This window comes from Garra rufa, chromosome 9 (genome assembly GCF_049309525.1).
Source record: "Garra rufa chromosome 9, GarRuf1.0, whole genome shotgun sequence".
Taxonomy (NCBI): Eukaryota; Metazoa; Chordata; class Actinopteri; order Cypriniformes; family Cyprinidae; genus Garra; species Garra rufa.
Genome location: NC_133369.1, coordinates 22,477,349 through 22,500,262, shown reverse-complemented (window position 1 = coordinate 22,500,262; position 22,914 = coordinate 22,477,349). Strand labels below are relative to the sequence as shown.

At 37.6% G+C, this 22,914-nt stretch overlaps 3 protein-coding genes across 3 annotated transcripts in view; 2 read left to right on the top strand and 1 right to left on the bottom strand.

The window, feature by feature from the left end:
* The window catches only part of fam171a1 (family with sequence similarity 171 member A1), a 36,778-nt gene extending 27,703 nt beyond the window's left edge, over window positions 1-9,075 (top strand). The window contains exons 6-8 of the mRNA XM_073846792.1: window positions 2,454-2,570; window positions 2,961-3,075; window positions 5,318-9,075. Of these exons, the coding sequence (XP_073702893.1) occupies window positions 2,454-2,570; window positions 2,961-3,075; window positions 5,318-7,061 (1,976 nt within the window). The 3' untranslated portion in view covers window positions 7,062-9,075. The remainder of the gene's footprint in view (window positions 1-2,453; window positions 2,571-2,960; window positions 3,076-5,317) is intronic.
* Window positions 9,076-10,582: 1,507 nt separating this feature from the next.
* Window positions 10,583-20,806, top strand: nmt2 (N-myristoyltransferase 2). Its single transcript, XM_073846678.1, has 12 exons — window positions 10,583-10,710; window positions 11,500-11,617; window positions 11,702-11,846; window positions 13,168-13,286; window positions 13,372-13,463; window positions 13,546-13,662; window positions 13,744-13,914; window positions 14,005-14,113; window positions 14,305-14,475; window positions 15,451-15,618; window positions 15,775-15,912; window positions 19,105-20,806. The coding sequence occupies exons 1-12, from the start codon at window positions 10,598-10,600 to the stop codon at window positions 19,123-19,125; spliced, it is 1,482 nt and encodes a 493-aa protein (XP_073702779.1). The 5' UTR covers window positions 10,583-10,597; the 3' UTR covers window positions 19,126-20,806.
* Window positions 20,807-20,897: 91 nt separating this feature from the next.
* On the bottom strand, window positions 20,898-21,925 carry rpp38 (ribonuclease P/MRP 38 subunit). Its single transcript, XM_073846679.1, has 2 exons — window positions 21,835-21,925; window positions 20,898-21,701 (listed from the first exon to the last, which is right to left on the bottom strand). Exon 2 carries the CDS (start codon window positions 21,693-21,695, stop codon window positions 20,898-20,900), a length of 798 nt encoding a protein of 265 aa, XP_073702780.1. The 5' UTR covers window positions 21,696-21,701; window positions 21,835-21,925.
* Window positions 21,926-22,914: the final 989 nt, after the last annotated feature.

The following is a 22,914-nucleotide window of genomic DNA, read 5'->3' as shown; positions in this document are numbered from 1 at the left end:
GTATTGTAAGAGTGTGGGAAGATGTCCAGCGATATTCCTGTGCACAAACAGTCACGTGTGGATGGAGATAATTGCAGTTGTATGCAAACAATGCTGAATCATTCTTCAGCTTGTCTCTTCTGTATGTGCACATCAGCATTTCGCTCAGTACACTGTGCTTATGTGAACTGTGGAGTCACCAGTGCAATGTGTGTGATTGCTTATCTGGCACAGATCAGATCAATAGAAGCTCTGGTGCTCATAGAGAAAGCAGAAATACTTATAAGCTTACAATAACAAATGATGAATTCCTTCTCATTATGGTTGTCTACACTACAAACATTGTTCTTCCTTAGCTAAATTAGTTTTTTTTTCTCTTTTTCGTCATTATGTATTCCTCCATAATCTTTCCATCAACATACACTGCCACCAAGTGGCAACAAATGTCCATAAATGCGTATTACACAGGGTAAATGTGGTTGAAAAGGGAAATACTTCAATTTGAATCAAGTATTTCTATTTGAAATGTTCACCTTAATTGGAAATGCATGACAACCTAGATTCAGATCCTGATAGAATCATTACCCGTGGGTTGTGTGGTGTGTTGGCATGGCTTTAATCTCCGTCTGACCCTGTAAACAATTGGCAAAGCATCTAGACGGAATAATGCAATACAACGTCTAATGAATGCACTGTCGAGATCAATAGAGAAACCCGATAGGATGACAGTTGAGTGTAAGTGTTTTGAGTGTTATCTGCACTGCCTGGTCTCAACGCTCGACTCAAATCACCTGCTGACCGCAGATGTCCTAAAGATTGAGGGTTATGTTACTTTTGCGATTGATTAAATGGTTGTGATATTGCTGACTAGACATAATAGTCACACTATGCATTTACAAGTAGCAAAATGAAATGTAAATATCATATTAATTCATTTTAATTTATGCAGTTGAGGTCAAAAGTTTACATACACCTTGCAGAATCTGCAAAATTATTTTACCAAAGAGGGATCATACAAAATGCATGTTATTTTTTTTTTTATTTAGGACTGACCTGAAAAAGATATTTCACATAAAAGATGTTTACATATAGTCCACAAGAGAAAATAATCGTTAAATTTATAAAAATTACCCAGCTCAAAGGTTTACATACAATTGATTCTTATTACTGTGTTGTTACTTGAATGATCCAGAGCTGTGTTTTTTTTTTTTTTTTGTGATAGTTCTTCATGAGTCTCATAAATTCTTCAGGTCCAACAAATTCTTTGTTTTTTAGCTTTTTTGTGTATTTGAACCCTTTCCAACAATGACTGTATGATTTTGAGATCCATCTTTTCACTCTGAGGACAACTGAGGGACTCATATGCAACTATTACAGAAGGTTCAAAAGCTCACTGTTGCTTCAGAAAAAAAAAATACATTAAGAGCCGGGAGTGAAAACTTTTTGAAATTTAAGGTCGGGGTAAATTTGACTTATTTTATCTTCTGGGAAAATGTTCTTCTGTAGCTTCTAAAGGGCAGTACTAAATGAACAAAATATGATATTTAGGCAAAATAAGAAAAATACAAACATCTTCATTCTGTTCAAAAGTTTACACCCACAGCTCTTTATCCATTGTGTTTTCTTCTGAAGCATCGGTGAGCATTTGAACCTTCTGTAATAGTTGCATATGAGTCCCTTAGTTGTCCTTAGTGTGAAAAGATGGATCTCAAAATCATACAATCATTGTTGGAAAAAGGTTCAAATACACAGAAATGCTGAAAAACCAAAGAATTTGTAGGACCTAAAAGATTTTTCTGATGAACTGCAGGCAGTTTAACTGTTCAGGGCAAACAAGGGACTCATGAACTACTATCACTAAACAAACTCATTTTTATAAATTCACCTATTATTTTCTTACTCAGGTCAGTACTAAATAATCTTTTTTGATCATAAATGATCCACGAATGCAACTATGACCACAAACATTGTTAACTTGCACTCACACAATAACGTTTTATTTGAATGTTTCAATATGTGTTGACACAAATGAATGTTTTATTGATACAACATGACACTGAATTGTTAAAAAAGGGAAGCGTAGTGACATTATTGTTTGACGGCGTCATGAACCGATAAATCGTTTTTTTGAACCGGTTCAATGAGCCAAACTGTCAGAAAAGAACCAGCTTGTGGAAATGAAACAGACTTTGCATCACTATAAGTTGTTATTTATGTTATCTCTGTGGACAAAAAGTATTCTTAGCTTCATACAATTACGGTTGAACCACAGATGTCACATTTTAATAATGGGGGGGGGATAATTAACATTTTTGGAGATTCTGCAAGGTGCATGTAATTCAATTGTATTTATTATATTTTAAATATTTGCATTTTTATTAAATAACATTTTAAATATAAGTAATACTAATGTATTTGAAAAAAATTGTAGAAGCATAAAATTTGACATTAATTATGTTTGTTTATTTATGCAGGGGCCTGGTTGAAGAGCAGTCTGGGATATGTCCACAGAGAGGGGAAGCAGTTAACTCTCACATACATTGCCCCTCAGCTTGGCTATTGGGTCGCAGCCATGTCTCCCATAAACACAGGTAACACTCATCCATTTCGGGGCATTTTTCTATTTCTCAATTTTGTTTAGATGACTCTGCAGTCTTTGACCCTTTTATATGGCCATTAATGGAGAGAGGAGCCCGATGGGCAGACATGCAAGTGCTTTGTGCCAGACTGAGTTATTGACTGCTGTAGTTGTTGAACATTCACTGTGCTATTCATATCCACCAGCTGAGAGAATAATGTCATTATGTGGGGGGAATTTCAGTTCAACATAATGATGTTTATAGGAAATCTCTCCTGATGAAAAGTGTTATGGATAGATACTGTAAAGTGGAGGTCAGGAGGACAGTGAAAAATGTGAATACTGTGAATAAGATGGATGGATTCCTCTATGCTGAACACTAAGTGTGTATGTTTTGTTGTAGGTCCAGTGGTGGCAAAGGACATTAGCACTTATCACACAGTCTTCCTGCTGGCTATACTAGGAGGCATGGCCCTGATACTGCTCTTCCTGCTCTGCCTGCTGATCTACTATTGCAGGTGTGTCTTTTTTTTTGTCCCAAAAAAGCACAAAGTCTTATAAAACAGTGTGCATTCACTGCTAAAATTGAACACATAGTAACATATAGATGTGACATTAACATGTACAGGATGATGATTATGCATCATCTGATATTTTAAAGGAATAGTTTACCCAAAAATGAAAGATCTGTCATGAATTACTCAGCCTCATGTCTTCCAAACCCATAAGACCAGTCATCTTCAGAACATAAATTAGGATAATTTTGATGAAAAACGAAAACTTTCTGACCCTGCATAGACAGCAACGCAACTGAAACATTCCCAGGCCCAGAAAAGTATTAAGAACATTATTAAAATGTGACATCTGTGGTTCAACCGTAATTGTATGAAGCTAAGAATACTTTTTGTCCACAGAGATAACATAAATAACAACTTATAGTGATGCAAAGTCTGTTTCATTTCCACAAGCTGGTTCTTTTCTGACAGTTTGGCTCATTGAACCGGTTCAAAAAACTGATTTATCGGTTCATGACGCCGTCAAAACAATAATGTCACTACGCTTCCCTTTTTTAACAATTCAGTGTCATGTTGTATCAATAAAACATTCATTTGTGTCAACACATATTGAAACATTCAAATAAAACGTTATTGTGTGAGTGCAAGTTAACAATGTTTGTGGTCATAGTTGCATTCGTGGATCATTTATGTCAGATACCGCCAATATTGATTAGCCTACAACTTGGATAAGATTCCTAAATGCTTTGCACCTACAGCACACATTACAGATATTGATGCACGCGGATATGTCCTGTCCCATGTACATGTCTAAAGCATAAAGAAGGAATAAACCAGTCTTATAAACGACTTAAAAAATAATCTGCAAGCACAGTTAAGTAGTGAAGTTAATTGACATCTATCGACAGAGAGGTTTTTGTAGGTTTTAAAAAAGTTCACTTCCAGAACGAAAATGTACAGATAATTTACTCACCCCCTTGTCATCCAATATGTTCATGTCTTTCTTTCCTCAGTCATAAAGAAATTTATGTTTTTTGAGGAAAACATTTCTGGATTTCTCTCCATATAGTGGACTTCTATGGTGCCTCGAGTTTGAACTTCCAAAATGCAGTTTAAATGCAGCTTCAAAAAGTCTCTAAATGATCCCAGCTGAGGAATAAGGGTCTTATCTAGCGAAACGATTGGTTATTTTCTAAAAAAAAAAATAATAATAATAATAATTTAATTTAAAAATTTCAATTTATATACTTTTTAACCTCAAATGCATCGAAAAAGTATATAAATTATAATTTAAAAAACAAAACAAAAAACGATTTTTTCACTAGATAAGACCCTTCTACCTTGACTGGGATCATTTAGAGCCCTTTGAAGCTGCATTTAAACTGCATTTTGGAAGTTCAAACTTGCAGGCACCATAGAAGTCCACTATATGGAGAGAAATCCTAAAATGTTTTCTTCAAAAAAACATAATTTCTTTATGACTGAACAAAGAAAGATATGAACATCCTGGATGACAAGGGGTGAGTAAATTATCTGTAAATTTTTGTTCAGGAAGTTAACTTCTCATTTAATAAAATGTAATTTTTTTTTTTTTACAGTAATCATCATAATAAGCATATTTCCAGTACATGCCTCAGGCTTGCACAGCATCATCAACTCGCTCATTAAAATCCTTGCTCGGTAATCCTCTGCAAACTTCAACAGTTGGTCGAACTGGCTCTTTCTGTTCTTTTTGATTCGGACGTGCTACTTTGGCAAGGTGTTCTGTGTCATCAACCTGGAGCTAAAGTTCGAATCTGTTTGATTTTGTGAACCGGCTCGACTGGTTACTTCCTAAGAACCAGCTCAAAAGAACGATTTGTTCAAGAACCAAACAAAACTATTCAACAATTCTTCTCTTCCGTGTCAGCATTTGCCATCATTCGCAAGAGTACCAAGACATACCACTTCATAAAATCATGGTTGAACCACTAATATCACATAGACTATTTTAACAATGTCTTTACTACCTTTCTGGGCCTTGAATGTGTTAGTTGCATTGCTGTCTATGCAAGATCAGAAAGCTCTCAGATTTCATCCAAAATATCTTAATGTGTGTTCCGAAGATGAACGACGATCTTATGGGTTTGGAACGACATGAGGGTGAGTAATTAAAGACAGAATTTTAATTTTTGGTTGAACTATGCCATTAAGGGAAATAAATTTATATGTTAAGATAAATAAACTGCTGTTTCTGTGCTTTCAGGAGGAAGTGTGCCCGTATGCGACCTGCCCATAGGAAGTTCACTCTATCCTCTACTTTAGATACCTCTAAACGAGACCAGGCTACTTCCATGTCCCACCTGAACCTCATCAGTGAGACTCATCTTGACCACAATGGGGCAGAGCCAGACATGCACACACCTATGCTTAAACCCACCCCCTACGACTCCTCGACCAATGAGCTTGCAGCTTCACATGGCGAGCTCCATAGCCGTGGATCCAACCTCTACAAACACTCAGTAGAGATATTTCCCCTCAAATCAACTTGTTCAAACAATACATCCGAGGGTTACGGTTCACCGGCGGAACGTGGAGAGTACCGGCGTAGCTATACATCCATCACGACTTCATCCGTCCACCCCCTCCACATGTCCATCTCGTCCTCGTCCCCCCATCCATTGCATCAAACCTCCTCTGCAGGACGACTGTCTTCAGAGAGTAAATCAAGCTTGCGTGATAACCGCCTCTCTCCTGTTTCAGCCGCATCCACAAGTCCTGTCGGATCCCCAGAGCGGGAGCAAGGAATTGAGCGACGGCCAGCCGACTACAAGCTATCCCGCTCTGTAGACCATCTGGAGCGTCCCGCTCCACTTCCCCGACCTGGAGCTCTGCTCTGCTGCACCTCTGAATTGCAAGTCAACCAAGGGGAAGAGACTTACCGCAAGGCTCGCCCCACCCTCGTCATTCCCGCCCACTACATGCGACTTCCAGGGACGCATCCTCTGTCAGGTCAAGCGCTCCTTTTGCAGTCGGATGTACAGAGTGAATTGGAAAGCATTCAAGCGGAGCTCAGCGCGTGCCATCAACCCCAAGGCCAAGTCCCGCACTCGTGGGGCAAAAGAGACCAAGAAGGAGGGACGCAAGGGACAGGGGACGACCGAGGTGGAGGAGTTGAGGAGTGGACCTTGCAAACGGCTGCTCTTCCCGCCGATCTCTCCTTCCCCAACTCGCTCAGTCAAGCGGGTCTGGATGTGGTGCAGATGAACGGAGAAGATCAGCTTCTAGCCGAAAAGACTTTGATGGAACTCAGGGGAGGAAAGCCGCTCCCCCACCCCAGAGCTTGGTTTGTATCACTAGACGGCCGCTCCAATGCACACATCCGCCATTCCTACATCGACTTGCAGAGAGCAGGATGCAACAGCAGTTGTGTCGGAAGCAACGACGCCAGTCTAGACTCTGGGGTTGACATGAGCGACGTGACACCGGGACGACGTTTTCGCGATAAAGTCGGGGTTAAAGCCGAAGCTGTGGCTCAACCTGCGGTGCCTGTGGTTGAATACACACCGCTAGTGTTTGTAGAGGACTCAAATGCTAATGGAGAAAGCAGCGGGAGCCCAACGCCAGTCTGCAGCCCTGAAGAGAACTCTCTAAAAGGTTTATTGGAGGAAAAAGAGAGGGAAGACAAAGACGAAGGGACTTTGTCTCCTCCGTCGCCTCCCCCTGAGCTTCCGTCGCCTCCCCCTGAGCTTCCTTCGCCTCCCCCTGAGCTTCCTCCGCCACCTTCGCTTCCTTCACCACCTCCTCTCACCGAGCCTGTGGTTGAAATGGTGGAGGAGACAGGGACAGATAGCGACGTTTTCAGGACTGAGGAGAATCAAATGCACATGAGCAGCAGCACCCGGCCGGACAACCTCGCCGTCCCTGATGATGCCGGTGAAGACGAGAACAAGAAGAGTCCGTGGCAGAAACGAGAGGAGCGACCACTACTGGCCTTTAACCTGAAATGACATGGTTGTTGAAAGGATAGTTTACCAGAAAAATTAACATTCTGTCATTTACTCAATCTCATGTTGATCCATACCTGTATGTTCTTTTGTCCATACAGTCAATAGAAATCAAATCTTGTTTTGGACACCATTGACTTGCATTGTATATGAAGCATTGTGCTTTCTCTTGCAGAACACAAGACGTCATACAGGTTTGGAATGTCATAAGGGTGACTAAATGCTGACAGAAGTCATTTTTGGTGAACTGTCCCTTTAAGTGCTTCCCCTGTGGTCCCTAGCTGGACTGTTGAATGGAGTTGCCTTATGAGCGCAGGTCTGTGCGTGGCTGTTTGCCTGTGGCAATGAAAGCCAAGAAAGCCATAGCACAAATGAACATTGGAGCAGCTCTGCCTCATGACTGAATGAGGAACAACAAACTGAAGTTTTCAAGCAAAAAACTAACAGAAAAACACCATTAAATACCAAGAATCTAATGCACAACTGCTATGGCTTTCCAGACATACACTTTGAGCAAAAAATCTCGCAAGCCATTGTTTTGAAGGTGAATTGTTGTTTAAGCTTTATGAAATGCTGCTGTTTTTAAGCAATATGACATCTAGTGGCCACATGTGTACACTGCAACTGCAACTACACCACTAAGTGTTTCCCAGCACTTGTTTCTGAACATTTTATGAGATGAGCGTAGGAATGAGTAAAAAAACACAGAACCACTATAATAGGATCTACAGTCTAATCACAGCCATTTTTAGTTTTATTGGTATCATGCATTCATGAGTAGAGTACAGCTGAAGCTTTGTGAAACCAAATAAGTTTACATAATGCACCGTTTGTTCTTGTTAATCAGTCATTTTCAAATGTGCGTTTCTTTCAAACTAAGGATTACAATAGGACTTGCCAACAATGCTTCAGAGCAGCAGACCCACCAGTTAAAGAGGAAAAAAAACACTATGCATTGCTTTAAACTGAAGGATCGTGTAGCTTGAGATGCATCATATTTTTATTGTAACCACTGTATTTTAATTGTTTTGTTATTGTTTTTTTGGTTTGAACTTGCCTTAGCGTGTGAGTGAAGCGGACAGCATATTCAGACAAGGGCTGGATTCAACCGCACTTGCTTACATAAACCGCCACCAGCTTTTTTCTCCCAAACTGTTGTTTTTTTGTCTTAAGTGCCTTTCTAATGATCATTTATATTCATCATTAGATTTACTTTTCCTTTCCACCATTATCAGTTCGTCGTATGATTTAATGTTTTTCACAATATATCGACTCCATGTGGCATTACTCCTCCTTTGATCTTGTTGTATGTGTGTAAGTGTTTAATGTTGTATCTGGATTTGCAGTGGGGTCCAAAAGTCTGAAACTACACTGAAAATCTGGCATTTACAATCTATTTTAACCCTTTTTTAATCCTTTTTAAAATATTTATGATTTGATTTGATTTAGGTTACTAATATGCAGATTTGTTTATGCAACTCAAGTGCTGCTGTCAGTAAAGCAAAAAGGGGACATACCAAAAAAAATAAAAAATCCAATTCAACTTCACTCAAATTGTTATACAGAAATTACTTGTAATAGAAAAAATTGCATTTTTTTTTTATTATTATTTTAATACATTTTTGTTCAATCAGTTCTTACTAGTAGTCTCAGACTTTTGAAACCCCCTGTATGTTCAGTGCATCCTATGATTCTGGTTTATTCTTTGCTTTGTATGTATGTACATATTCATTCACCCAGTTGTTTATGCTCGTGTGAGTGTGTGTTGCTCGGTGTACCTGTGTGTCGGCTGTAGACATACTATGCAGTGTGTGTATGCACTGATGTAGGACTGAGAGCGATGTAATGTTAGTTGAAAGCTGTTGAAAGTCTGGCTTGTTGCCAGGGAAACCACTTTGTAAGAATCTTTGTGTCACTCTGCTCTTCAGCAATCTACTTTGAATGTCTGGATTGGTTGCTTGTATTATAATTCAGGCCTATTATTATCCCAATAAAGCCAAAAACCTGATCAACACTAGTTGAATGTTATTTTTCTACATATCCAATGCTGGTGGAATACAGTCAGATCATCAATGCAAGAAACATCAGGGTCAGATCTCAGTCTGGCTGCACTGGATGATGTTAAAGATGGTACAAAAACTCACAGTACCGTTAATATTTAAATGAAATGGAAAGCACTGGACTTGTTTCAGTTAAGGGTGTTTTAACCAAGCTCAACATATACTAATAGATATTCATTTTAATCTACACTTTTAGGGCTATGACGAATCAAGGTTTGATGAAAGGTGTATAGAGGGTTTGTAGTGACAAGAGACAACATAATCCTTTATTTGGGAAAGTAAACAATTTTAGCACAGTTATGCAATTTTTTATTATTTTAGTATGCAAGTTAAAATTCTGTATTGTGATGTGGTCGCTACCAAAACATTAATGTCATTACCAAAAATGTGCTGTCACGACCATAACATGAGATGTTTAGTCAAAAATAAAGTATTTTGAATTATTAACTAAGATGTTATGATATTGTTTGATTCAATGTATATTCAAGCTAATGAATCCTTACATTTGTAATCAATATGATTAACCTCATGCCTTTTACAAAGAAAAATTGGATTCAAAATACAAATCTCATAAATTGTATCTAAAAATTACTTAATAAAATGGCAAAAACATTATTAACAATGTAGATGTAAACAAAATCCTAATAGGTCAATATAACCCTTCTTATAAAATTATATATTACTGTGTTTCGTTAGTAACACATTTGGGGAGAGGAAAAATATTTCAAAACTATGAAAATACAGTATGAGAATTAACTGCACAATTACTAGAAATGTGTACCTTGGATATTATACAATTTGCATACACATATTTTCTTTGAACCAATTCTGCAGAAGGGTTCATACGCAATTGTTATTACTATTAATATGTATTGTTATGAATATGTAACTTATTTTTTTTCTCATTTATGGCACAATTTTTAAATTGTAAATTTTATATCTTTATAATTTGATTACAAGTTGTGGTTTTACTTAGTTTTTTAGTTATTTTTATTTATATATAGTTATTTTATTTATTTAAAATTTTATTTAAAATTTGTTATAATTATAACAATAATAATTATAACAAATTATAACAAAATATATTATTATTGTTATTTAAAAAAAAACTTTCGGTTAGGGTGAGCGAGACTGCTGTAAATCTGAGCAACATTAATTATACTATAATTTAACAATTAAATAAAAACGAGCAATATAACTGAAATGATGCACACTTTTAAATATATTAATAATAATAACATTTCAACTCACGCTTACGTCAAATACAACTTTTAATCCAAATAGTCTAGTCTATATATTTAATATATATAATATCAATTAACCACATTTTTGCGTTTAGATAATGTACATTATCAGGATGGCCTGTCCTTGTCTCCATTCACACTCACGGGCTATTAGTGGCAGTAATCGGTAGACGGTGCTGTTTTCCGTGTTTTTTATTGAGTAGTTTTGTCGTGAGGATTTGCAGCAGATTCATCCATGATGGCGGAGGACAGCGAGTCCGCGGCCAGCCAGCAGAGCCTGGAGCTGGACGACCAGGACACCTGCGGCATCGACGGAGACAACGAGGAGGAAAATGAGCACATGCAGGGGTGAGCAGGCGCCAAAGAGCTGCTGTTTGAGCCAGGATTAGCCGCGGCAAACCGTCGCCGTTTAACTGCTCCAGAGATGTAAACAAACGGTTAGCTTAGCAACCAGGTATCTAGGAGGAGAATTAGTGCATTTTAAACAAGTCGGCTAATGTAATAGCTCGTTATTTGTATGACGGACACATAGCGGCATATATAAACATTTTAAAATAGCCTGTACAAGTGTCGATATTCATTTTACACAGCGTTTGAATCAAAGTAGTTAGCTGTAGCTAGCTCGACATTAATGTTCAAGGATTTAATGTTCAAGTCCTCCAGGCGCTTCTCCACTATGTTTCTGAACATATTTATTAGTCTGTTTGGTTTTTAAGTTTCAGTTGTTCTTCATATTTACATAATGGGAGTGGAAAGCATCCGCCTGTTTCATTAGACTGTCTTCATCATCTCTGAACAATACAAACACGCTTGATCCTCTTTATGAGCTGAGTGAGCAGCATTGCAGTCGAGCATCTTTGTCAGCTCGAGAACCGAGGATGATGATTGTCTGTTGTTGTCAGGCAGACTTACATCCCTCAGGAATGGCTTACGAAGTTTGACCTGCTTCCATGAAGAGACTGACAGTTGCTTTTATGGTTTTTCCTCTGGCAGTCACCCTCCAGGCTATTGTTATAACAGGAACCCGTTGACACTTTCACCTGCTATGCCTGTTAGGTCTTTGAATCCCATAAACGGGTAATACACGTTGTTAGTAAGGTCTGTCTGGCTTTTGAAAGGTATTGTGGTTTTGTTAAGGAGTCCTGGGGGTGATCTTGGTGCAAAGAAGAAAAAGAAGAAACAGAAGAGAAAGAAGGAGAAGCCAAGCTCAGGAGGAACCAAGTCTGACTCTGCCTCTGATTCTCAGGAGATAAAGGTTTCTGCTTTATATAGTGTTATCAGAAGGGTTTGTAAAAACAACAACAATGAAGATGCTGATTTCCCTTTGTTTCTGTCTCAGAACCCTGCCATTCCAATGCAGAAACTGCAGGACATTCAGAGAGCTATGGAGCTCCTGTCCACCTGTCAAGGTCCAGCCAAAAACATAGATGAGGCCACAAAGCACAAGTACCAGTTCTGGGACACCCAACCTGTGCCCAAACTCAGTAAGTCATATGTTACCTCTACACGTGTTTGATTGCAACATTGCAAATGTAAGCAACTTGGCAAATCCGTACTAGTCAGAATCTTACATTGATCCTTAAACAGTGGTGTATTCAACAAGAAAATCAACTTATGGTTTATGCAGAAAGCACAACCTGCATCATGAATGAAAGCACAAGCATAAGATGTCTAGTTACACTGCAGTTCAAAATTTCAATATTTCATGTAATGTTCACTGCTGTTCAAAAGTTTGGGATTAGTACGATTTTCAATGTTTTTTAATGTTGTTGTTGTTGTTGTTTTTATCAAAAGACAAGAAAATTTAATATTGGGAAATATTATTGCAATGTAAAATAATATTTTTCTATTTTAATATTTGTTGAAATCTAATTTATTCCTGTAATTAAAGCTAAATTTTCTGCTTCATTACTCCAGTCTTCAGTCAAATGAGACTTCAGAAATCAAAGAACAGCATTTATTTAAAAATGATTAAAAAAATTCAAAAGTAAATTTTTATTCTTAGTTTTTTTTTTTTTAAGAAATTAATCATTTTATTCAGCAGGGATGTTTTAAATTGATAGAAAGTGATAGCAAAGACATATATATTGTTAGAAAAGATTTATATTTTCTTTTTACTCATACGTTTTATTCATCAAAGAATCCTGAAAAAAGTATCACAGGTTCCAATAAAATATTTGGCAGCACAACTGTTTCCAACATTGAATCATAAATCAGCATATTAGAATGATTTCTGACTGATCATGTGAGACTTAAGATAGGAGTAATGGCTTATTAAAATTCAGCTTTGCATCACAGGAATAAATAATATTTCAAAGTATATTAAAATATAAATTATTTTATTTATATTATAGTAATATTTCACAGTATTTCGGTTTTTTTTTTTTATCAAATACATGCAGCCTTTATTAGCATAAGAGACTTTTTTGAAAAACATTACAAGTCTTACTGATCCCAAACCTTTGAACTGTGGTGTATTTTTCTTTCTTTAACCAGGTGATTGTTCATTTTTATGTACATCAGAGTTTCCCAAACTGGGGTTCACACATCTCTCTCTTATTTTTTTTTTTTAACTAAGTAAAACCTATCAAAATGGCTTTTATTAAAAAATGTTTTATTTGTATACCTGCATGACATGTAGCCATTAACCAATATCACAGAACTGTGAACATGCAAATGTGTTTCTAAAATCTTAGAGGTTACTTCAAGAAAATATATAAGGTCAAAAGTATTCGACTGACAAAACCTGCTATACACTAATATATGATTTCCAAGATCTAAAGAGCTGCTTCTGTTTCTTTGCAGATGAGGTGGTGACAACTCATGGGCCAATTGAGCCGGATAAAGAAAATATCAGACAAGAGCCATATTCCCTCCCGCAGGGTTTTATGTGGGACACACTGGACCTTAGCAATGCTGAAGTGGTATATGCATTAATGAAAAAAATTGCTCATTAAAAAAATAAAATAGCCCTATGTATACAAAATCAAAGTATTTTCTCTTTTGTAGCTGAAGGAGTTATACACTTTGCTGAATGAAAATTACGTTGAGGATGATGACAACATGTTTAGATTTGACTATTCTCCTAATTTTCTGAAATGGTAAGTGATTGTTTGATGCTTTGCATCATATTTTGCTCATCTAAGATGTGTGACAGTTTCTTTTGCTGTCTTTCACTATAAGGGCGTTACGTCCCCCGGGTTGGCTGCCCCAGTGGCACTGTGGTGTCAGGGTCTCGTCCAATAAGAAGCTGGTTGGGTTCATCAGTGCCATTCCTGCTGACATCCACATCTATGACACGTGAGTAGAAGCTAGAAACTTTTGTGCAGGCTTTACCATTTGTGTTTGTCAGTTTTGAGAGTTTTCTGTTTGCATCCAAAGGTTGAAGAGGATGGTGGAGATTAACTTCCTGTGTGTGCATAAAAAATTGCGCTCAAAGCGTGTTGCTCCTGTACTAATCCGAGAGATCACGCGACGGGTCAATTTAGAGGGAATTTTCCAGGCTGTATACACTGCTGGTGTAGTTCTGCCCAAACCTGTTTCCACATGCAGGTACCAAATCTAATTACTCTCCTTTGTGTTATTAGATGCTAATTTGAAGCATTTCGGTGAGATTGTACCTGTTAATCTGTATCTTTACAGATACTGGCATCGCTCTCTAAACCCCAGGAAGCTTGTGGAGGTTAAGTTTTCCCATCTCAGCAGAAATATGACACTACAACGGACAATGAAGCTGTACAGATTACCTGATGTAAGCCATTTTGTTACTTCAAAATAAAGATTCTTAAAAAAAACCTCTTAAAGGAATAGTGCATCCAGAAATTAACATTATATTGCCCCAAACCCATAATGCTGGGTTTTTTTTAGGTTTAGAATAACTTCTTCTTTCTTTTTTTCCTTTTAAATTTAAATTCCATGATTTTGTTGTGTATTTTTCCTTAGAGCACACGTACTCCTGGTTTGAGGCCGATGGGAGATGGGGATGTGAAGCTGGTGACAGCATTGCTGCAGAAACACCTGAGCCAGTTCCACCTGCGGCCTGTCATGGGAGAAGAGGAGGTGAAGCACTGGTTCCTACCGCAGGAGAACATCATTGACACTTATGTAGTCGAGGTATGCGTGGCAACCTGCTGATTATATTTTAATCAGGTTTATCTTCATATTTATACTAGGGCTACAACAATAAATTGATGCATTGCGATTGGTGGATCGATTCTGAGGTTAGTTTTTAACAGCAGATGGTGCTCTAATCTAGTTTTTAACTGCACACTCAAATGCTCACAAAAAACATCACTGAACAGCGTCATGTAAATCATGTAATTTCCCCTCGGCTCAGAATGCTTTTATGTCGTGAGATTAAAGGTTGTATCAGCGATTTCAAGCCTGAAATATAAAGTGTCAAATTCAGCTGACCTTTCTTCACGATCCGCTCGCTGCCTGCCCCATAAATCGACTGTAAAAAAAACGCGTCTCTCTGGTCAACCTAGGGTCCGAGATATGCCAAAAAAACAATCGGTGCTACCAACCTTTCCACAGAAAAACAAACGGTGTTCCAACCAATCAGCGTCAGGGGGTTGGTGTTGTGGACTTTCCTACTGGTGCAGGGATGTGAGGGAGGCGGAGCGAAAGTCCACAACACCAAACCCCTGATGCTGATTGGTTGGAACACTGTTTGTTTTTCTGTGGAATAGTTGATAGCACCGATTGTTTTTTTTGGCATTTCTCGGACCCTAGGCTGACCAGAGAGACGCGTTTTTTTTTTTTTTTACAGTCGATTTATGGGACATCGTGAAGAAAGGTCAGCTGAATTTGACACTTTATGTTTCAGGCTTGAAATCGCTGATACAACCTTTAATGTAAACACCCTTGTAATTCGCTTCAACCTTTTCGATCTTTATGAATGATTATTTTTGGTTCAAGTGTGTGTAAGGAATTGAAAGCAAGCAGAGTATGGCTGTTAAAAATTAACCTCAGAATCGATTTGAGAGAATCAGAAAGTCTCAGAATTGATTTAGAATCATTTCTTGATTCAAGACAAAATTATTTATTTTCCTAGCCTAATTCTTTCTTACTGTGCTTCCTTGAAAGGGCTCTGGTGGGATGCTAACGGACTTCATCAGTTTCTACACCCTGCCATCCACAGTGATGCATCATCCACTGCACAAAAGCCTGAAGGCTGCTTATTCCTTTTACAATGTCCACACAGAGACGCCGCTCATAGACTTGATGAATGATGCTCTCATCCTAGCCAAACAGGTACAAACACATCAGAAGCACTGAACTTGTTAACCAAGACTATTACTAATGATTTGTTGACTAATGACTTCTTACTAATGATTTGTTGTTAAATCATGTGTTCATATATTGAAATTCATATTTCCTCTTTTTTTTGGGGATGTTTCGGAACATCAGAAAGGTTTTGATGTTTTTAATGCGCTGGATCTAATGGACAATAAGAATTTCTTGGAAAAGCTTAAGTTTGGGATTGGTGATGGTAACCTGCAGTATTATCTGTACAACTGGAAATGCCCTCCCATGGACCCAGAGAAAGTAAGATTCCATCTTTTTATCTTTTATATCCCAGCTTTGATGCTTTAAAGGGATGCTTTAAAGGGATAGTTCATCCAAAAAAGATAATTCTGTCATTAATTACTTAGCTTCATGTTTTTCAAAACGTAAAACCTTCATTGATCTTTGGAACACAAATTAAGATATTTTTGATGAAATCTGAGAGCTTTCTGACCCTGCATAGACAGCAATGCAACTACCACATTCAAGGTTCAGAAAAGTATCAAGGACATTGTTGAAAGAGTCCGTGTGACATCAGTGGTTCAACCGTAATGTTATGAAGCTACAAGAATACTTTTTGTACGCAAAGAAAACAAAAATAACGACTTTATTCCACAATTTCTTCTCCTCTGTGTCAGTCTCCTCCACTTGTTCATGAGAGTACCACGCACGTATTTGGTGCTGCTGATGCAGGAGCCAGCATTCTGACATAGAACCTGGATGATTTGCAGTTTTTTGCCCAGCCTTACTTATTTGAACCAGAATATTCAGACGATGAACAAAGAGAGGTTTTTCTTTGCACACAAAAAAATATTGTCTTCGTTTCATAAAATTGCGGTTAAACCACTGATAAGGGACTCACTGATATTCTGAGAATCCAAAAAGAGGACACCCTCCCCAGGATGCACCCCCCCCCCCCCCACGCCCACGCATTAACTACGCATTTGGTCAAAATTGAGGCTTAAAATTGACTTTATGAAAACTGTTTTGTCTTGTGGCAAAGTCTCCTGATCAATTTTGTCCCAAAGAAACGAGAGTGTTTCTGAGAAACAAGAGTGTCAACATGTTTGACTAGCTGGCCTAAAAACTTTAAAGGCATTTTTCTGTTTCAGTGTTGGTGTAGTTACTGCACTTTGCCTTTGGAGGGCAGCAAAGGTGCAGATGGTGCACAATGCTTCCCATTTATCACGACCACGAATGAACATCGGGTATTTTTTTTGCAATTCGTCTGTGAAACTACATTTGCGTTTCAACATGTTAGTGACACACAGCTCTTGCAGCGCAGCTCCTCGTTTGTTTTGTTTTGACAACTGGGTCTTTCACGTCATCAGACAGGTACCTCAGAATAATGCCGGTGGGCAGTGGCTGCATTTAAAGTGTTGAATTAATCACGGTCAGTGAAATGAGGTAAAAAAACCCGGACATTTTATGATATTTTACAAAATCCCCCCTGGACATAATTTTATAGCCAAAAAGGAGGACATGTCCGGGTAAAAGAGGACGTATGGTCACCCTAGTGGACAACTGATGTCACATCAACTATTTTAACAATGTCCTAACTATCTTTCTGAGCCTTGAATGTGTCAGCTGTCTATGCAGGGTTAGAAAGCTCTTGGATTTAATCAAAAATATCCTTATTTGTAGGGATGATCAATATCGCGGTATCGCAATAGCAAAACATGTCTCAATATCATCGTGGTCACATGACAATATGAAACAATAGGTCTTCCGGGCAAAAAGTGTAGTTCTTAAAATTTATTTGGACTTCATATTCTAACATAAAATGTCTTTAAAATTGTGTCTTAAAACCACAATATGGCTTAACCATTCATTAAGTCTGTTTTCTATGCGCTTTTCAAAGCACAGCGCGTGCTTTGTTTAGTCGTTCTGGTGTTTTCCGCGCCTCAGAACGGCACTGTTCACAGTGAATGAATTTTGTGGCAGATAATTACAGCATTTCACTAGATTTGTAGTGAGATGCATTTTTGTAAGCCTGTTTCCACTGAAGCAGGAGTTTTCTGTCAAAATAAAATCTTAAAAGTGCAGTGAGTTGCTGACAGCTAGAGGTTTAAATAGGTAATGTTACCATAGTGCAAATTCAAAATATCTCTTTAAAGTGTAATAATTAGGAAAGAAGTATTATAAATTCCCTACTGTAGTGTAAAGCAAAAATAATATACCTATGAAATAATCATCTTTATTTATTTTACAGTGCAATTGTTTTACCGTAAATGGCAATTACTGTCATAGGAATAACAATAATATAAAACTGTTTTGATTATTATTATTATTATATTATTTTTTGTTTGACTTTCTGAAACACCAGTGTGAATGTAATTTAGACTGAGACAGTATACCACAAATAAAAAGAGGGTTGAGTCCCTTTTAAAGGAGTAGTTAAGTTTCAGAACAAAAATTTACAGATAATGTTCATGTCTTTCTTTATTCAGTTGTAAAGAAATGGTGTTTTTTGAGGAAAACATTTCAGGATTTCTCCCTATATAATGGACTTATGGTGCCCCCGAGTTTGAACTTCCAAAATGCAGTTGAAATGCAGCTTCAAAGGACTCTAAATGATCCCAGCCGAGGAAGAAGGGTCTTATCTAGCGAAACGTTCGGTTATTTTCTAAAAATATTTACAACTTATATACTTTTTAATCTCAAACGCTCATCTTGCAGAGCTAGACTAGACGAGCATTTGAGGTTAAAAAGTATAGAAAATAAGAAAGGTTTTAGAAAATAATCGTTTATATCATATTATAAATATTATAAATAATCTAGATAAGACCCTTTTTTCCTCAGCTGTGATTGTTTAGAGCCATTTGAAGCTGCATTTTGGAAGTTCAAACTCAGGGGCACCATAGAAGTCCATTATATGGAAGGAAATCCTGAAATGTTTTTCTTCAAAAAACTAATTCCTTACGACTGAAGATAGAAAGACATGAACATCTTGGATGACAAGGGGGTGAGTACATTATCTGTAAATTTTTGTTCTGAAAGTGAACTACTCCTTTAAAGACTTTTTTCTGATTTGAGTTTTCTTAGTTAAGAACATGGGTTGGAGCTCTAAATTTGAAACTCTGAAAGTGTGTTAAAATGTACAAAATTAATTTTTGCACATTTTTAATTTTTGCAATTAATATATATTGTATCATGAGATTTTGATATAACAACCATATTAATTTGTGTCTTACAGTTTTGGAATGATATGAGGGCGAGTAATTAATGACATAATTCTCATTTCTGGGTGAACTATCCCTTTAAATGCTTGTTAAAGAAACATTTGCATGGTGCAAAATCTTTTAAAACATTTTTGTGGCTTGGGTGACTTCACAAACTATCTTATATACAGTTTTTTTTTTATAACATTGTCTAACGGTTACATATTATATACAGTATATATTTTTTTATATCAGTAATTAAAAATGTATTCACTTCTCCTTTCCCCCCCAGGTTGGCCTTGTTTTACAGTAACTGGCTGCTTCGTGTTGGATGCCGACTGATCGAGAGGTCCATCTCAGATTCCCTGACTTGGACGTAGTCAATATAAAGAGGAAAAACTGACATCCATTCAAAGTGAATGAGTTATGTTGTGCAGCTCTCTTAGGTCTTGTTCCAGTTATCGAGGGATCTCCCCTCTTTTCTCTTTGTCTTTGACTCTCTCTCTCTCTCTCTCTCTGAGAATGTGAGAAACATTTATCAAGGTCAAACACATCCACAAGCTGTATACAGACATACATTCATACATGCATACATAAACACATACATGTAGTGTTGTTTATTTTCCTTAACATGCGCTCTGTATCCTCTCACAGAACATGTTTAATCCCATTGTTTTTGTCTTTTTGTTCGTTTGTTTTGTATTATGAAGGAGTGTTGATACATTTGTGTGAACTAGCAAGCTGTACATTTAATGCCAGATATTTATTACGTGTTGTGAGGTTTACAACGGAACAGGAACGGGGGGGGTCGAAATCCAAAGTCTTTTCTATGGAGCTGCCTTTAAAGACATATACCGTTTGGGGTTCCTGCTGTCTGTGCGAGGGGAGGGAGGGGGGCGCGTAAATGGTTAAACGTGTGGAAGAATGTATTGCATTTTGAAGCACAACATCAACTTTCTAAAAGGGCCGGACTGCTCTGAGGTGCATTTTTAAGAATAATGTGTTTATTTAGGTTTCGTCCGTCCAAAAGAAACGTTTAGATTTTTGAATGTGAATTAATTTTTTTGTTTTTTTTCAGACATGATTGTCACACCTTCCTTAAGTAGCTTCTTTTTCCCACCCGTTTCTGTTCTTTACCGTTTAGTGTTTTTAAATTATTTTAGTAAAGCAATTCTGATATTTAGAATTGTATTTAAGTTACATGTTCCATCTTCTTCTTGATTTTCTTTCAGTATTCCTTGCAGTCAAAGCATAACCTCGTTCAAATGGTGCATTTGCGATCAGGCCCTGGTGATTTTGCTATACTTAAGCACAAGGGGAGTTAAACAATCATGTGTGCATTGTTGTTTTGATATAAGCATTTCTCCCAGTGCTTTTGGTGATGCGGTCAGGAAAGCTTGCTCGCTGTTCAGTTACAATCACTGGTGAGGCGTAATGAAATGTGAACAACCTTATTATATAGCAGAAGCTGGTTTTGTGTTAATACAGCTTATCTCGTCATGGTTTGCTTTAATGTATCTGAATCTACAATATGCTTTTAAATAAGCGCACGTCCAGACACGCTTCAAAAGAAAGGTACTCCTCTCAAAGTTCCACATGGTTTCATTCAACAACGTCCAGGGCACTTTTGCGAATGTCGGTTTGCGTATGTTTTTTCTAAGGCTTGCTGTATGAAATGAGCATGAAACCTTTTTTTTCCCAATCTGTACGGTTTAAGAACTTATGGGTTATGGTGGGAACACCCGAAGTACTTGCCTTATTTCAGAGAGGTTGTTTTTTAAATGTCAAATTGTGTAATTTTAAACGATCAGCTTTCTCTTTCTGAAGACAGTATTTTTATTGAACTCCATTGCAGGTTGGAACTGATGGGAATAAGTACCAGCACCATGTCAAACATGACAGTCCACCCAAATATCTAATTGAAAAAAATATACATCATGGTATACCAGCATGGATATTTGACTGAATAAAAGCATCCAAAATATAAAACAGAACTCATCTCAGTCTTTTTCCTTCTCCATAAACTTATAAATATACTAAACAATTCACATCTGTCCAAACACCTTGCATTCATATAAAGCACTTTTACTTGGCCCCCTTTTTGGGTTTTCTGATTTTCTTAGGATTCGGGATGATTTTCTTAACTTTCAGAGGCTGAAGGTCTACAGGAGAAGAGTCATTTGCTTCTTCCGAAATGTCTTCTATTTTCCTCTTCTGTCCCCTCACTGTATCGCTCTGCTTTTTCTCGGCTTTCTTTTGAGAATTCGTCGGAATCCAAGACACGTTGAGCGGCGGGACCACAGGTGTAATCGTGCGGACCACGTCCTCGAACACCTCGCTACCGCGTTTGAATCCCAGCGCCAGGACGCACTTGAGACCCAGCTGCACCGCGAGAGTGTCGCTCAGACTGGGGACCTGACAGGCGGGCACGGACCTCGTTTTACTCAACGGAATTAAATGAAATGTCATGTGTGCTGGTTTTACCGAATTACAGACGAGCACCAAACTCAGTTCATTCCTCTCCAGGCCTTTAGTGACCTCGTTGATGCCGATGGCCAGCTGTTTCCTGACGGACGGGTTGCTCCAGCACGGCTCGGTCGGCTTAGAGGGGGTTTGTACACTCTCAGTGGGTTTTTGATCCTCAGTGGGTTTTGATGCCTTTTTTCTTGACCTCCTTTTGCTTCCCCACTCGCGAACTCTATTGACACGTTGTTTCTGAAGCCCCACAGCGGATAGTTTGACTTGAAGCGTTTTCAGTATTAAATGCTTGTTTTCTCTTTCCAGTGGACACCACTGAATCGTGTATGGGCTATTCAGTGAAGTTTTCACAGGAATGGGCTTCTTTTTTTCCTTCTTCGTTACTGCTTTCGCTGGGGTAGACATTTCTTTCTGTAGAAGCAAATGTCAGATTTAGTAATTATATTAAGCTTAATGAGGCTTGCAACTCTTTATATAGATTATAAAACTCTTTACATATATTTTGTATGGATCAAGACGTATAATTACCGTCAGCTGTACAAACCTAATAAAATAGCCTGAAATCACCAGTTACAAGGAGTTTAATTTCCAAAGCGTGTTCACATTTCTCCATGCGCAGACATGTTGCTTTTGAAGGTCTTCTTCTGTGGTCACACAATAAATCGTTCAAGGTTTCTTAAATCCACACTGCCATCTAGTGACTGACTGCCTGCAGCCTCCTTTTAAACGACAGGGCTATTCAACTAGCTGGATAACATTCACAGGCCTTATTGTCATGAACTGTAATTTAAAAAAAATAGCTAATATAGCCATAGGTTTTAACAAAATAAGTAACAAAATATAGTCTATACTTTCTATTTTTGTTAATGATAGAAATTGATTTATTGTTTAATTTTAACTTAATTATAAATGTTAAAGGGACACTTCACCCCAAAATCAAAATTGTGTCATTATTTACTCATCCTCATCTCATTCCAAACTCGTAAGACATTTGTTCATCTTCGGAACACATATTAAGGTATTAAAATCAATGTGACATCAGTGGTTCAACCTTAATTTTATGAAGCTACAAGATTACTTTTTGTGCGCAAAGAAAACCAAAATAATGACTTTTTCAACAATTTCTTATCTTTCGTGTCAGTTTTCGCCGCACGTTCATGAGAGTATCACAGAGTATAACACAGAGTATAACTATCCTTAATGTTCCTTTCTGACCCTCTTCTTTCCTTTCTGATCCTTTCTGTTTTTCATGATGTCTGTAATAAATAGTTTAACATTAGGCTACAACACCACTTCAACCACTTATATATCAAAATGTCAGAAGGTGGCCCATTTTAACAGAAATTATTGGCTCATTTTATCTTAAAACATTCAGGTAAATTGGGCCAGTAACTAAAATAGCTTTTTTATATATATATAAAATCTAGATTATTTAGCAAAATCAGCATTTTATCTCACAAAGGCCATCAAGACATGGGTTATGAATCATTATTTCTAAATGTGCATTTGTTTTTTATTGATTTATCATCCTTATTATTGAGAAGTATATTGGATACGGCCACTCACTTTGCTTGTTTCTGGCATGGTCTCAAAATGAGCCATTGCCCCTGCCCCCTTAGCAACC